Source organism: Poecilia latipinna, unplaced genomic scaffold (assembly GCF_001443285.1).
Source record: "Poecilia latipinna isolate Pla-1442-1.1 unplaced genomic scaffold, P_latipinna-1.0 Scaffold270, whole genome shotgun sequence".
NCBI classification, from domain to species: Eukaryota; Metazoa; Chordata; class Actinopteri; order Cyprinodontiformes; family Poeciliidae; genus Poecilia; species Poecilia latipinna.
The window spans coordinates 612,136-628,219 of record NW_015112886.1 but is presented as its reverse complement, the minus strand read 5'-3'; the positions used below and the strand labels follow the sequence as shown (position 1 = coordinate 628,219).

The following is a 16,084-nucleotide window of genomic DNA, read 5'->3' as shown; positions in this document are numbered from 1 at the left end:
CACTCCAAGCCCGTAGAGGACAGTACTGAACCGGAAGTCAAATCTGCATTCTCAAAGCAGCGCTCCTTCTACATTTGCGCTTCTTTTTGGCGTAGAAGAAATCTCGTCGCGTTTTCAGTATCGCTCAATTTGCGTAAGTGGTATCTGAGAATTCCTCTGAGCTGCGTTAATCGTGCGGATACCGTCGTGCGCTGGTTCAGTTCGGTGCAACGCTGAAGCGGAAAAAAAGCACGATACTGTCACACACGATTTGGGAGATATGTTATAGAAGCTTTTATTGACTGGTCAGAAGCTGTTTTAACACAACAACTGCACTTGGTGCGAAAGTATCGAGGTTTGTAGTCTTTAATTAGCTTTTTTTTTGTTACTTAACATGCAGCCGTTAGCCACTGTCTAAGCGTTAGCATTAAGCTAGCATTTAATTTGTAACATGTTGGGCCTGCGGTTAGTTATCTAAATACTGACATTGATTTGCAGCAAAGTGAATGTTTAGTCGTTTTTAGTTTACAAGCATTAAATTGAGACAAATTTGTAAGCTATTATCTGGTGATGCTGGTGATGTTACCGTTTTATTTCTGGTTGTATACATGGTTTGTATGTGCGCCGCCTGATGAAGCCGTGTTGAGCTAACTAAGTTAGCAAGGTCCGCGAAAAGGAAACTACTGTTTTTCTTTTCAGTTAAATGCTTAACAAAGTGATAATTTTAAAATAAATTCATAGTGTAGTGTAATTTAGCGTTCTACTTTCTTTAAACTAACCCTGGGAGTTTCGACTTTTAAATTGGTTATGAGTATTAAAATAGAATCATTTTTAATTAAGTGGAGGAAAATGCAGACACAGACTGCTGTGAAACGTCTAATATAAACAGGTGTTTGGATTTACTTATGTCCTTGATTTATTTAAAATTAGGGGCGTTGACAAAATTTGCAAAAATTATGTTTCGGTAACTTTAAATTAATTACATAATGTGTGCAATTGAATAAGATATTTCGAGCCTTTAAACTAAAATTCTGTGATAATTTATGCCCCCAATTTAATTTAAAAACTCGGTAGAACTCTCGACAAAAATACTTAATTTCAACAACCCAGCAAAGAACGATCAAGTGCCCTGAAAGGCAACATCAAGTACATTAATCAATAATTTTAATAGAGTTCAGCTTATTTGATGATTTAATTTGTGTTAAATACTCAAAACCCAGTGATAATATGTGATCACTTTGCCTTTTAACCTTTTGTTTTGATCAGTGAGGCACCATGGCAGCTGCCTTTCCCTACAGAGGAGTCCCTCCAGGGATGCCACCAGGTGTGCCTCCAGGTGTACCTCCGGTTGTCCCCCCTGGTGTTCCACCAGGCATTCCCCCTGTTGTTCCCCCTCCAGCGCCTGTTCCAGACTACATGTCTGAGGAAAAACTCCAGGAAAAAGGTTTCCTTTTTTTTTTTTCCGGAAAATATTACATCAAATCTAGAGTAGTTTCACTTTCTGAACATTTGTAAAATAATTATTAAAATGTTTGATAATTAATGTTGTTTCCAGCAAGGAAATGGCAGCAGCTGCAGGCCAAACGCTATGCGGAGAAAAGGAAGTTTGGCTTTGTGGATGCCCAGAAGGAAGACATGCCTCCTGAGCACGTCCGCAAGATCATAAGGGACCATGGAGACATGACCAATAGAAAGTTTCGCCACGACAAAAGAGTCTACCTAGGGTAAAATCAAATGTTCCTCTTGTATTGTTGCAGAGTTTTTCAGAAAGTTTTTTAATGTACTGAAGTTACAATTTAAAACGACACTGAGGTTTTTCCCTTCTTAAGCTGATTGATAATTTGGACTTCAGCTTCTCTGGGTCTGATTGTGTTCATTTGTTCTTGTGCAGCGCTCTGAAGTACATGCCTCACGCAGTGCTGAAGCTTCTGGAAAACATGCCGATGCCCTGGGAGCAGATCAGAGACGTCCCTGTGCTCTACCACATCACCGGAGCCATTTCCTTTGTGAATGAAATCCCTTGGGTCATAGAGCCTGTCTACATTGCCCAGTGGGGGTGAGAGATTTGGGCACCCCATGCTCTCATTTTGTGCCCTTTTTGTTAAATTGTTTACCTGAAAGATGTGTGCATGTCTTGTTTATATATATATTAAACATCGGTGTTATTCCCCACAAAATGTCAGCACCATGTGGATCATGATGCGTCGTGAGAAGCGTGACCGACGACACTTCAAGAGGATGCGCTTTCCGCCGTTTGATGACGAAGAGCCGCCGCTGGACTACGCCGACAACATCCTGGATGTGGAACCTCTGGAGGCCATTCAGATGGAGCTCGATCCTGAGGAAGATTCTTCAGTCGTGGATTGGTTCTATGAGCACCAGCCCCTCAAGGATAATCCCAAGTGAGTCTTCGTTTGTTTAAAGTTTTAAAGTCAGCTGCAGCTTGACGTAAAATCTTAAAACATTTTGACGTTTATCTTTCAGGTTTGTGAACGGCACCACCTACCGTCGCTGGCAGTTCACGCTCCCCATGATGTCGACACTGTATCGTCTGGCCAATCAGCTTCTAACAGATTTAGTGGACTTTAATTACTTTTACCTGTTTGACCTGAAGGCCTTCTTCACTTCAAAAGCCTTGAACATGGCCATCCCGGGAGGACCAAAGTTTGAGCCACTGGTCAGAGACATTAACCTTCAGTAAGTAGCTTCTTCTTCTGTATGTTTTGCTGGACTGTGAACCTAACATTTTTAACTGCGTGTCATTAATTGATCAAAAACATTTCAGTGAAGTTGTTTGCTTCATCTGTAGCCAGAGATGGAAATTATAATTTCCTTTCAACCTCCCATGTTGGAGGAATAACAGTTTCACAGACGACTCAAACATTTTACAGCATTTGTCTTTGTTGCAGAAAAACAAAATATTCCAGGCATCCTGTTGTTCATAGCATATGAAGTAAATAATATATTTTTTTGTCAAATGTATGTATTTTTTGTCATCAAGACCTTAGATCAGAGCTTTAGACTAGGCTTGGGTGTAAATTAAGTCAACTTCAGCATTGTGGTGATTTGTAGAACATGCAACCCAACCGGGTGAAATGTTCAAGAAAATCTGAATGCAGAATCAGAAAAAGAATGAGATGTAAAATGGACAGAGGCCCTCACCGCTCATTTTTAGCTGTTTGTTTGCTCTGCAGGGATGAAGACTGGAACGAGTTCAACGACATCAACAAAATCATCATCCGGCAGCCCATCAGGACCGAGTACAAGATTGCTTTCCCCTACTTGTACAATAACCTGCCGCACCATGTGCATCTTACCTGGTGAGAACTAAACAATGGTTTGTTTGTTTAAACAAAGGCATGCTTGATTGAATTTCTCTCTTCTGTTGAAACATAAATTTTGCTACGATTTATGTATTGTGCTAGTTAGGTTCTGATATCCGTTTTTCTGCAGGTACCACACACCCAATGTGGTATTTATCAAGACTGAGGACCCAGATCTTCCAGCATTCTACTTTGATCCGCTGATCAACCCCATTTCTCACAGACATTCAGTCAAGGTTTGTGGTTTATCGTCTTCGTTTTGCTCTGGATGATAAATGAATCGGCACTTTATTAAAAGGTCCTCTTACAAAGGCGCACTTGCATTGGCCTGCTTGCATGTGCGTAAGAACAAGGGGAATAGTAACATGAATGGTGACTATATCTTATTCCTGTCTGCAGCTGCAGAGTACTTCTTATCATTCAGATATTCTTATTATAATTTCTCCCTTTTCTCTTGAATTTCTTTTTTTTCCTTTAAAAGTCAGAAACTGTTGTAACAAATTTCTTAATTCCTATTCTCCCTCAGAGCCAGGAGCCTCTCCCTGATGATGATGAGGAGTTTGAGCTTCCAGAGTTCGTGGAGCCGTTCCTTAAAGAGACGCCGCTCTACACTGACAACACAGCCAATGGCATCGCTCTGCTTTGGGCTCCAAGACCTTTCAACCTGCGTTCTGGCCGCACAAGGCGCGCCATCGATATCCCCCTGGTCAAAAACTGGTGCGCTAACAACCATTGTGTTTTAAAGACGGAAAAAAATGTCTTGATTCAGCTCATATAATATTTTTAGAGAAACCTGAAACTAGTGTGAATTATTTTTCAGGTACCGAGAGCATTGCCCTGCGGGACAGCCGGTGAAAGTACGCGTGTCGTACCAGAAACTGCTGAAGTACTACGTACTCAACGCTCTCAAACACAGACCCCCCAAGGCTCAGAAGAAGAGGTGACCATCACTTTGATTTCCTGTTAATTTTTCATCTCAATTTGAAGCAATGTAACACCATTTGTTATTTTGTTGAAAGTTTTTGTCTCTGCTGATTTTCAGGTACCTGTTCCGCTCCTTTAAGGCAACAAAGTTCTTCCAGTCCACCAAGCTGGACTGGGTGGAGGTGGGGCTGCAGGTCTGCAGGCAGGGTTACAACATGCTCAATCTGCTCATTCATCGCAAGAACCTCAACTACCTGCATCTGGACTACAACTTCAACCTGAAGCCAGTCAAGACGCTCACCACAAAGGTGCAGATCCGTCTATCGTATCAGTGCTTTATGGAATGCTTGGAGCGTTGTGAGATCTGGTGGAGTTTGTTGAATTCTACAGTATTTTGTGTAAACTGTGGCGTTGTACACGTTTTTTACCCTGCAGGAGAGAAAGAAGTCCAGGTTCGGCAACGCCTTCCATCTGTGCAGGGAGGTGCTACGTCTGAGCAAGCTGGTGGTGGACAGCCATGTGCAGTACAGACTGGGAAATGTTGATGCTTTTCAGGTGTGTTTTAAAGGTTTCCTTATTCCTTCTGCATTTATTGGAAGTTTAAACCGTTAACTACATTATCCACTTTTCTAGATGCACATTTTCAGCCACAGTGAACATCTGAACTTTTTTGCTCAGCACCATTGTTGCAGGTTAATTACTTGAAATGCCTAAAGAAAGTACTTGTGTTTTGGACTGGACTTTCTCTCCCATCTTGCAACTAGAATTCGAATTTATTGACACATTATTAGAAAATTGTAGCAGCTTTAAAATGTAAAACTTTGGCATGCTCTGATAGGAGGAACCAGCGCCTAAGCCTTGTTTGATTTGGTCTTTTCAGTTGTTTGATGGTGATCTTATACTTGATTTTGTGTCTATGTTTGGTAGCTGGCTGACGGGCTGCAGTACATCTTTGCACACGTGGGACAGCTGACGGGCATGTACCGCTACAAGTACAAGCTGATGAGACAAATCCGTATGTGCAAAGACCTGAAGCATCTCGTCTACTACCGCTTTAACACTGTGAGTAATCGCACCATGTTGTTCCAGTGTTTCTGAACACAAGGTGATTTTAATATCAAGAATATCAACTATGGAGATTCCTTACAGTCTAACTTGTCTAATTCGTGTGTGATCAGGGTCCTGTGGGCAAAGGGCCAGGCTGTGGCTTCTGGTCTGCTGGCTGGAGAGTGTGGCTCTTCTTCATGCGGGGGATCACTCCGCTGCTGGAGAGGTGGCTCGGGAACCTGCTGGCCAGGCAGTTTGAAGGTCAGGCATCTTGTTAAACCTTTGATTGCTGTTGTGCACACATTCAAATGGTTATAGATGAGGAAATGTGTGAGCAATGTCAAAATACTGTTAAATTTCCTCAACAGGACGTCATTCCAAGGGCGTGGCCAAGACTGTGACCAAACAGCGCGTGGAGTCGCACTTTGACCTGGAGCTGCGTGCTGCAGTGATGCACGACATCCTGGATATGATGCCTGAAGGCATCAAGCAGAACAAGGCCAGAACCATCCTGCAACACCTCAGTGAGTCCTGGAGGTGCTGGAAGGCCAACATCCCATGGAAGGTCAGTGTTTCATATACATGGATGGGGCTGCAAGGTAATTCGCAAGACATACAAGAGTTTAAAAAATAAAAATAAAAATCTACTGTTGCTGATTTAAGTGTGTTTCCGATAGTATTCTAGAGCTATATCAGAATTAAAATGATTGGAGTTGACATTTTAAACTGACATTGTAACTATATGATTTAATCAGGTTGAATAATCTGCCAGCATTTTCAAATCCCCCAAGTTTTATAACAGGCTGGAACCTCAATAGGATAAACGGCGTATCTTTGTGTAATGTCATTAAAGTTTCTGTCTTGTAGCCTGAATGAATGAACTGCCCTCATGTGATAACTTATTTGGCTTAATTTTAAACATCTTACTGATGCTTAAGAAACTGAGTCATTTTTACTGAGTAAAGATATCCACACTAAAATTCAACCTGGCTGTACAGCACGATGTTGCGTTCGCAAATCAGGAAAAAGATCGTATTTTTGAGTTTCAGGCCAATCTACGTAAAAATCATCCAATCCAATCATCTCCAGATTTCTCACTCCTCGTTATCCAAATTGAATTTGTCATTTCAGAAACTGTTACTTAAAAAAAAAATAAAAAAAATAAAATCTGACAGTATGTTGACTAATAAAAACTTTTACTTTGCTTCTCCTAAAAATCTTCATCATGTTAAGAACCTTATGACTGTTTTGAGCACACAAGCACATTTTTATGTACTAAAACAATGAATAAAACAGGTACTTTTCCTCCAAACTGTTAGGTGCCTGGTCTCCCGACTCCCATTGAGAACATGATCCTGCGATACGTGAAGGCCAAAGCTGACTGGTGGACTAACACGGCTCACTACAACAGAGAGCGAATTCGCCGCGGAGCCACTGTGGACAAAACGGTGTGCAAGAAGAACCTGGGCCGGCTGACTCGTCTGTACCTGAAGGCTGAGCAAGAGAGACAGCACAATTATCTGAAGGTAACCTCATTTAAACTCTCAGCACCGAGGAACTTTTTCTTCTTACGTTTGTACTCACTCATTGGGTAAATGAGTTTCTGACTGACTCCTCAGTTGGAAAACATGACAAGATAACTTATTTTGAAGAAGTCCTCTTACAAAGGCGCACTTGCATTGGTCAGCTTGCCTGTGCGTAAGAACTAGAGGAATATGAAAATGAATGGTGGATTTTATATCGCTGGCCGCATGAGCAGTTGGCTTCTCCACGGTTCAGATATTCAAAAGATATTTACAACCTAGTGTATTGGTTAATGGCAGATATCCAAAAATATTTCAGTGAGGGTTTTGTTTTCATTAAAATGGATCTTGATTTGAGTATTTTCCGCCTCCAGGACGGACCTTACATCACTGCAGAAGAGGCTGTGGCCATTTACACAACCACTGTGCACTGGCTGGAGAGTCGGCGCTTCTCTCCCATACCTTTCCCCCCACTGTCCTACAAACACGACACCAAGCTGCTGATCCTGGCTCTGGAGAGGCTCAAAGAGGCATACAGGTAATTTCATTTCATGACGATCATCAACTATATACAATTGTGTTTTCTGCCTCAACGTTTTAATATTTTTTCCATGTATGTTTTTGTGTCTGGCAGTGTGAAATCTCGTCTGAATCAGAGTCAGAGGGAGGAGCTGGGCCTGATAGAGCAGGCCTACGACAACCCGCATGAAGCGCTTTCCAGGATCAAACGTCACCTGCTCACACAGAGAGCTTTCAAAGAGGTCAGCACAAAGAAATGTGGAGACAGTTTAGAGATGTTTCTTCTTTAAGGCAGGGTGCTTCAAGCTGAAAATGTTACACAAATTGTAGAATTTATTAGGGTCAGTGTGTGAAGGGTAAGAAAAAACAAATAGTTTCCTGCAAAATAGTTTTGAAGTCAATCTTGATATCTTTCTAGACTAAAACTTAAATGTAATTTGGAAAAAGTTTTGTTACTATGTGTAATTTCTTTTTTCAGACTTTGAGTATTTCCTTTTTGTGCAGGTTGGTATTGAGTTCATGGACTTGTACAGCCACCTGGTGCCTGTGTACGATGTGGAGCCCTTGGAGAAGATCACCGATGCGTACCTGGACCAGTACCTGTGGTACGAGGCAGACAAGAGGCGACTTTTCCCTCCCTGGATTAAACCAGCTGACACTGAACCTCCGCCGCTTCTGGTCTACAAGTGGTGCCAAGGTGACTTTCACATTAGGCTTTCAGAACATCAGAGCCCCGGAGTCTTAAATCATTTTTTCAATGTAGATAAATAATCTAAGTCAAACTCCAGTCCAAGTACCAAAAAAATAGTCTTTTATCAAACTGCAGAATCCATTTTCAGATTTGTGTTAGTTTGTGATTTCCAGAATATAAAGATAATATAACTGAGCTACATAAGTTTTCTGATGAAATGTAACAAAAAAATGGCTAGAAAAATCCAAAAATTTGTAGATGTAAAAAGATTTAGATTTTAAAATGTGTAGAACCCTGTAATAGTTTATAGATATTTCTTCAGTGAGCTTTAATGACGTGTCTTATTGCTCCTCAGGCATCAACAACTTGCAGGATGTGTGGGAAACGGCTGAGGGCGAGTGCAATGTGATGCTGGAGTCTCGCTACGAGAAAATGTACGAGAAGATCGATCTGACTTTGCTCAACAGGCTGCTGCGTCTCATCGTTGACCACAACATTGCTGATTACATGACGGCCAAGAACAACGTGGTGATAAACTACAAGGTAACCCTGTTTGCTGATTCTTTTAGGACATGGTAGCCAGTTAGGTACTGAAAGATGAATTAAATGCTTTTTATCTCTTCTGTAGGACATGAACCACACCAACTCTTACGGCATCATCAGGGGACTCCAGTTCGCCTCGTTCATCGTTCAGTACTACGGTCTTGTGATGGACCTGCTGGTGCTCGGTTTGCACCGTGCCAGCGAGATGGCCGGCCCACCCCAGATGCCTAACGACTTCCTGAGTTTCCAGGACACCACCACCGAATCGGCCCATCCCATCCGGCTGTACTGTCGTTACATCGACCGCATTCACATCTTCTTCAGGTAGGAACATATCAACACAGGACACTTGTATTCAGGTTGTATTGTTTTGCTTTGCTTGAAATCTGTTGGAGTTTTTAAATTGTATTAACTTCTTTTTATTCTGCAGATTTTCTGCTGATGAGGCCAGAGACCTGATTCAGCGTTACCTGACGGAGCACCCGGACCCCAACAACGAGAACATCGTGGGATACAACAACAAGAAGTGCTGGCCTCGTGACGCCCGCATGAGACTGATGAAACACGACGTCAACCTGTAAGTTTACCCTTAGATAATCAGTCGGACGTTTGTGAAGATAGGTTTATTCCACAAGATGGCAGTAGAGTTGAAGCCTCTTGTTGATGTCCTCAGCGGGCGAGCGGTCTTCTGGGACATCAAGAACCGCCTGCCGAGGTCTGTGACCACAGTCCAGTGGGAGAACAGCTTCGTGTCGGTCTACAGCAAAGACAACCCCAACCTGCTCTTCAACATGTGTGGCTTCGAGTGCCGCATCCTTCCGAAGTGCCGCACCAGCTACGAGGAGTTCACTCACAAAGATGGCGTCTGGAACCTGCAGAATGAGGTGGGGAAGAAGTCAGAAGCTCAACAGTCCTGGATTTTCTCTTTCCGTTGATTCTGAAGGAGTCTTGTTGTGTTTTCTGATGCAGGTCACTAAAGAAAGGACGGCCCAGTGTTTCCTGCGTGTGGATGATGAATCCATGCAGCGCTTCCACAACAGAGTGCGTCAGATTCTCATGGCTTCTGGATCCACCACTTTCACCAAGGTTAGTCTTTGCAGTCACAAACTACTATGGTAACTGAGAGTTCGCTGAAAGGGATGAATCTGAGTATAAATGGTTTATGCGTTCAGATCGTGAACAAATGGAACACGGCTCTGATCGGCCTGATGACCTACTTCCGTGAGGCTGTGGTCAACACACAGGAGCTGCTGGACCTTCTAGTGAAATGCGAGAACAAGATCCAGACCCGTATCAAGATCGGGCTGAACTCCAAAATGCCTAGCCGTTTCCCTCCGGTTGTCTTCTACACTCCTAAAGAGCTGGGTGGTCTTGGCATGTTGTCCATGGGTCACGTTCTCATCCCACAGTCAGACCTGCGGTAGGGACATCATCTCTAGCAGGTTGCTTGCTATTCCTGAACAGCTGACTCATTTGGTTGTCTTTGGTTGCCAGGTGGTCCAAGCAGACAGACGTGGGGATCACCCACTTCAGGTCTGGAATGAGTCATGAAGAAGATCAGCTCATTCCTAACTTGTACCGCTACATTCAGCCATGGGAGAGCGAGTTCATCGACTCCCAGAGAGTCTGGGCCGAGTACGCCCTCAAGAGACAGGAGGCCATTGCCCAGAACAGGTAAACTCTTGACTGACAGTCATTTGTCTGAACCAAATTTTCTTTAGTACAGATCTTACTGTGCCTTAACAAAGTATATAAACTAGATGCCCTTGTGTGTCAGTTTAGTCAAATTGAAATCTTGGAAAACGTTAAGGCATTTTCAGATGATCAGTTGTTTAGTGTTCAGTGAGATGTTTGAAATCTGGAATATTCTTTTACCAGACCCTGTATGAAATGTAACTTTATCCCTAACCTTTCTGCTTTGTTTGTTGGCCTTCATGATGCTGCCTGTTCTGAGAGGCTTCTTTGAATTTTGCTTAAAGTGATTATGCTACAATGTAATTTTTTTTTCCTCCAGGCGTCTCACTCTGGAGGATTTGGAGGACTCGTGGGACAGAGGAATACCTCGGATCAACACACTTTTCCAGAAGGACAGACACACTCTGGCCTATGACAAAGGCTGGAGAGTCAGAACAGACTTCAAACAGTATCAGGTACAATAGAGTTGATCAGGAAACTAGAAATATTAACTTATGTCAAGTGTTGAAAAGAAAGAAAGCTTCTCCAACATGTTGTCTCTCTCCTGAGTTCAGGTGCTGAAGCAGAATCCTTTCTGGTGGACCCACCAGAGGCACGACGGTAAGCTGTGGAACCTGAACAACTACCGCACAGACATGATCCAGGCTCTAGGTGGCGTGGAGGGCATCCTGGAGCACACACTCTTCAAAGGCACTTACTTCCCCACCTGGGAGGGTCTCTTCTGGTATGTTCACTTTACCACTAAGAATGGTGATGGGTTATTTGATGGACCACTGAAATAGAAGCTAATTAGAACCGTTTCTTTACTGTTTCTAGGTTGTCCATTGCTTTAATTCTTTGATCTTGCATTGTAGCTTGTTGTGACATTCTAGTTCTATAAATGGTTATTCTTGGCTTTAGGGAAAAGGCCAGCGGCTTTGAAGAGTCGATGAAATGGAAGAAGCTGACGAACGCCCAGAGGTCTGGTCTGAACCAAATCCCGAATCGTCGCTTCACTCTCTGGTGGTCCCCCACCATCAACAGAGCCAACGTTAGTACAGTTATCTGGTTCTAAATGAGCTCGTCTGCTAGCCGTGAATGTCTGCTCTAACTTTTGTTTTTCTGTCTCGTCTCCAGGTGTACGTGGGTTTCCAAGTACAGCTTGACTTGACAGGAATCTTTATGCATGGCAAGATCCCAACGCTGAAGATCTCCCTCATTCAGATCTTCAGGGCTCACTTGTGGCAGAAGATTCACGAGAGCATCGTCATGGATCTCTGTCAGGTGGGAAACAAGCATTTAGGAGTGAAGGATTTATGTATCCACAAGCGAAACAGCAGAACAAAAGCATCACAGTTCCAGAATATTTAATGAGTTATCCTTCTCTGGGTCTCAGGTTTTTGATCAGGAGCTCGATGCTCTGGAGATCGAAACCGTGCAGAAGGAGACCATCCATCCCAGGAAATCCTACAAGATGAATTCGTCCTGTGCAGACATCCTCCTGTTTGCGTCTTACAAGTGGAACGTGTCTCGCCCATCTCTACTCGCTGACTCAAAGTAGGTCTTATGGTGAAAACTCTTTATCTAAATGCGAATTGGAATCCTTTCTGCATGCAACTAAACCTGACCTTTGACCTTCTCCTTCAGGGATGTGATGGACAGCACCACCACACAGAAGTACTGGATCGACATTCAGCTCAGATGGGGCGACTACGACTCTCATGACATTGAGCGCTACGCCAGAGCCAAGTTCCTGGACTACACCACAGACAACATGAGCATCTACCCCTCCCCCACTGGAGTGCTCATTGCCATTGACTTGGCTTACAACCTGCACAGGTGTCTATTGTTTGAGTCATTATTTGTAAAACTTTGCTTCAGAATCCATATCCATCCATGTGACCATGGTGTTTCTTTCTAAGGCAGTATTTCAGGGCTCACACTGGTTTATCTTTATGAAATATAGTGTTAGGTTTATTCACTGACGATCCCATTTACCAGGAGATTATGGTCTGGTAGTTGTGATTCTCTACTATAATCATTTCTTAGATCTTGCACTTTCTGAGATTGTTGGAAATGATCAAGTCGTCCAAAAATGGTGACTAGTTTCAGTTGCCATACCGTGAAGTAAATACTTACCCAGACCGTTTTTGGAGGGTTACTGAATATTTTTCAATTTTTTTCAAGCGAATAACAAGGTGTATCTAATCTTACTTTTTATCTGCTTTTCATCCAGTGCCTATGGTAACTGGTTCCCTGGGAGCAAGCCTCTGATCCAGCAGGCCATGGCTAAGATCATGAAGGCCAACCCAGCTCTGTATGTGCTCCGAGAGCGCATCCGCAAGGGTCTGCAGCTGTACTCCTCAGAGCCCACTGAGCCGTACCTGTCCTCTCAGAACTACGGAGAACTCTTCTCCAACCAGATCATCTGGTTTGTGGACGACACAAACGTGTACAGAGTCACCATCCACAAGGTCAGAATTGTTATGAAACAAATGTTGAAATTTAGACAAATGGATTTTGAATCGTGTCGCATTTATTATTTTAATTTGTGAACACAGACTTTTGAAGGAAACTTGACCACAAAGCCCATCAATGGAGCCATTTTCATCTTCAACCCCAGGACAGGCCAATTGTTCCTCAAGATCATCCACACATCTGTGTGGGCTGGACAGAAACGTCTGGGACAGGTGAAAACCACTTGGCTTTTATCTGTGGAGTTTGTTCTGGTTTTAGAAATTAATTTGGTTAGGAGTTTTTATTTCAGTTTTAACCTTAAAGCATTAAAAAGCAAATAAATCATCTGGGATTCCTAGAATTTAGTTAAGTTCTGTTTTCTGCTGTATCTCAACCACAATTAAATCACAAAAAATGTATGTGTTTTTTTTTTTTTTTTTCATTTAAAGGGGTGGTATGACACATAGGGCCATTTTTATAGCCAATCAAGTTATCTTCAGTAATTATGAAAATGCTGGATATATCAAAAATAACTTCTTTTTTTCTTTGCAGCTGGCCAAATGGAAAACAGCTGAAGAAGTTGCTGCCCTGATCCGCTCCCTCCCTGTGGAGGAGCAGCCGAAACAGATCATTGTGACCAGGAAGGGCATGTTGGACCCTCTGGAGGTAAGACCTTCCTCTCTTTAACGGGTTCTTTAAGGATCATCCTCTGTGGATGGAAATTGTGTTTTACAGTTGCTGTCTCTGCTTAGGTGCACTTGCTCGACTTCCCCAACATCGTGATCAAGGGCTCGGAGTTACAGCTGCCCTTCCAGGCTTGTCTGAAGGTGGAAAAGTTTGGAGACCTGATCCTGAAGGCCACGGAGCCACAGATGGTGCTGTTCAACCTCTACGATGATTGGCTGAAGACCATCTCGTCTTACACTGTGAGTTCAGCCTCTTAGAATACATGCAAGACTTTTTTGTTGTTTATTGACTGTATTTTGTCCAAAAAATGCTGTTGCAGACAGTTTTGATGTTTTAGAACAAACCGACTTTCCCTGCGTAAAAAGCTTGCCTGGTTCTCTGCTCCCTATCCAGGCCTTCTCCCGTCTCATCCTGATCCTAAGAGCGCTCCACGTCAACAACGACCGCGCCAAGGTGATCCTGAAACCTGATAAAACCACAATCACTGAACCCCATCACATCTGGCCCACGCTCACGGATGAGGAGTGGATCAAAGTGGAAGTTCAACTTAAGGATCTCATTCTGGCCGATTATGGCAAAAAGAACAAGTAAGAGTTGTTCTGTTCACTTAATCCAGAATGTGGCTCAAGTTATTTTGTAACTCTGAATAAGTAGAGATTGTATTCTGTAGTTAAAGCTTGTTTTGTCTGTATGCAGCGTGAACGTCGCATCCCTGACTCAGTCTGAGATCCGTGACATCATCCTGGGTATGGAGATCTCAGCCCCATCTCAGCAGCGTCAGCAGATTGCCGAGATCGAAAAACAGACCAAAGAGCAGTCACAGCTCACCGCCACACAGACCCGCACCGTCAACAAACACGGAGATGAGATCATCACCTCCACCACCTCTAACTACGAGACTCAGACCTTCTCTTCCAAGACTGAGTGGAGAGTCAGGTGTGTAGAAACATTGGTTTGAAGTTTTAATGGGAAGGCGTAAGCTGGAGTCTTCCACAGTAGCCAGCTGTAAGATGACGTTGATGTGTTTTTATCGTTTGACTTTAATTCTCAATCAGGGCCATATCTGCTGCCAACCTCCATCTCCGAACCAACCACATCTATGTGTCCTCTGACGACATCAAGGAGACGGGTTACACCTACATTCTGCCCAAGAACGTTCTCAAGAAGTTCATTTGCATTTCAGATCTGCGGGCTCAGGTATGACCCCCTGAACTACCCCGGAATCAAACGCCTCTTGCTCTGCAATCTTACCGAGTCTCTGAGTGGAAATTGTTGTTGTTGCTTCAGATTGCAGGCTACCTGTATGGCACCAGCCCACCAGACAACCCCCAGGTGAAGGAGATCCGCTGTATCGTCATGGTACCTCAGTGGGGGACACACCAGACTGTCCACCTCCCCAACCAGCTGCCGTCTCATGAATACCTTAAAGTAATGGCACTATAAACATTTTGCTCTCTCAACTTTATGTGTGCATCATCTGTTCAGTTTTAAACGTATTATGTTTGATCAGGAAATGGAGCCTCTTGGCTGGATCCACACACAGCCGAACGAGTCCCCTCAGCTGTCCCCACAGGACGTTACAACCCACGCTAAGATCATGGCTGATAACCCGTCATGGGATGGAGAAAAGACCATCATAATCACCTGCAGGTAGGTTTCAATTCAGTGCCAAAAGAGGGCCTTAAACTATTGATAAATATGTATTTAGATATGAAAATGTAAAGGAACCCTGCTATATATTGTAAGAAAGTGAAGAGTTTTCTGACTTGAAGGCCTTCGTGTTGTTTCAGCTTTACGCCTGGTTCGTGCACACTCACAGCCTACAAGCTAACCCCCAGCGGCTACGAATGGGGTCGCCAAAACACCGATAAAGGCAACAACCCGAAAGGCTACCTTCCATCCCACTATGAAAGAGTCCAAATGCTGCTCTCTGATCGCTTCCTGGGCTTCTTCATGGTTCCCGGCCAAGTCTCCTGGAACTACAACTTCATGGGTCGGTATCCTTAGTTTTTTTTAGTTCTTCATTCTTTTTATTTACTTTTTTTTTTCCAGAACTGGTACAATTAATGAATTTTGCCAACAGGTGTGCGCCACGATCCCAACATGAAGTACGACCTGCAGTTGTCCAACCCCAAAGAGTTCTACCATGAAGTCCACCGGCCTTCACACTTCTTAAACTTCGCCTCGCTGCAGGAGGGCGAGATTTACAACGCTGACAGAGAGGACATGTTCGGCTGAGCGCCGCCTTCCTGCACTTCAAATCTTTGTAGATAGCTCTGCCAGAATCATGAAGAGCCAGTCCAGAAATGTCTCTGTAATATTTCTTAATAAGACGCTCAGTTGTGATATTTTGCATTTCTTTTTATGTGAAGACTTGAGGAGCTTTTAAAAATTAGTTTTGTTCGTTATTTTCCATAAGTGTTTTGTTCTTTATTACAGTTAAACTCTTGTTAAGTCTTGGTTCTTGTGGCTACTTGTATGTGAACTAGTGTTTTTCAGGACGTAATATTTGGTGTAATTTTGACATTACTTCAGAAGGTTAAACACGACTTCCTCTTCTCCCTTTGAGAAATGAAATTGAAAGTTGCATTTTCATACTAGAAATACCCTGTTAACGTGTTCCAACTGTACATCCTATGATGTTAAATGCTGGGTTTAAATAAAAATCACTTTTTATAGAAGTTGTTTGGACAATTTCCTTTTGGGGATTTCTCTGA

General features: G+C 43.2%; 1 protein-coding gene across 1 annotated transcript; it reads left to right on the top strand.

The window, feature by feature from the left end:
* The first annotated feature begins 153 nt into the window (after positions 1-153).
* Positions 154-16,048, top strand: prpf8 (pre-mRNA processing factor 8). Its single transcript, XM_015033513.1, has 43 exons — positions 154-334; positions 1,246-1,423; positions 1,535-1,703; positions 1,871-2,035; positions 2,163-2,381; positions 2,464-2,676; positions 3,174-3,299; positions 3,433-3,538; positions 3,829-4,019; positions 4,123-4,242; positions 4,345-4,534; positions 4,662-4,781; positions 5,154-5,288; positions 5,405-5,534; positions 5,642-5,838; positions 6,593-6,799; positions 7,171-7,334; positions 7,431-7,557; positions 7,820-8,012; positions 8,362-8,549; positions 8,635-8,873; positions 8,980-9,126; positions 9,223-9,433; positions 9,519-9,635; positions 9,722-9,969; positions 10,044-10,223; positions 10,564-10,699; positions 10,799-10,968; positions 11,145-11,274; positions 11,361-11,507; positions 11,620-11,780; positions 11,871-12,062; positions 12,460-12,697; positions 12,785-12,913; positions 13,233-13,346; positions 13,433-13,606; positions 13,761-13,954; positions 14,064-14,303; positions 14,423-14,564; positions 14,655-14,795; positions 14,878-15,017; positions 15,158-15,360; positions 15,451-16,048. Exons 2-43 carry the CDS (start codon positions 1,255-1,257, stop codon positions 15,603-15,605), a joined length of 7,077 nt encoding a protein of 2,358 aa, XP_014888999.1. The 5' UTR covers positions 154-334; positions 1,246-1,254; the 3' UTR covers positions 15,606-16,048.
* The last annotated feature ends 36 nt before the right edge of the window (positions 16,049-16,084 follow it).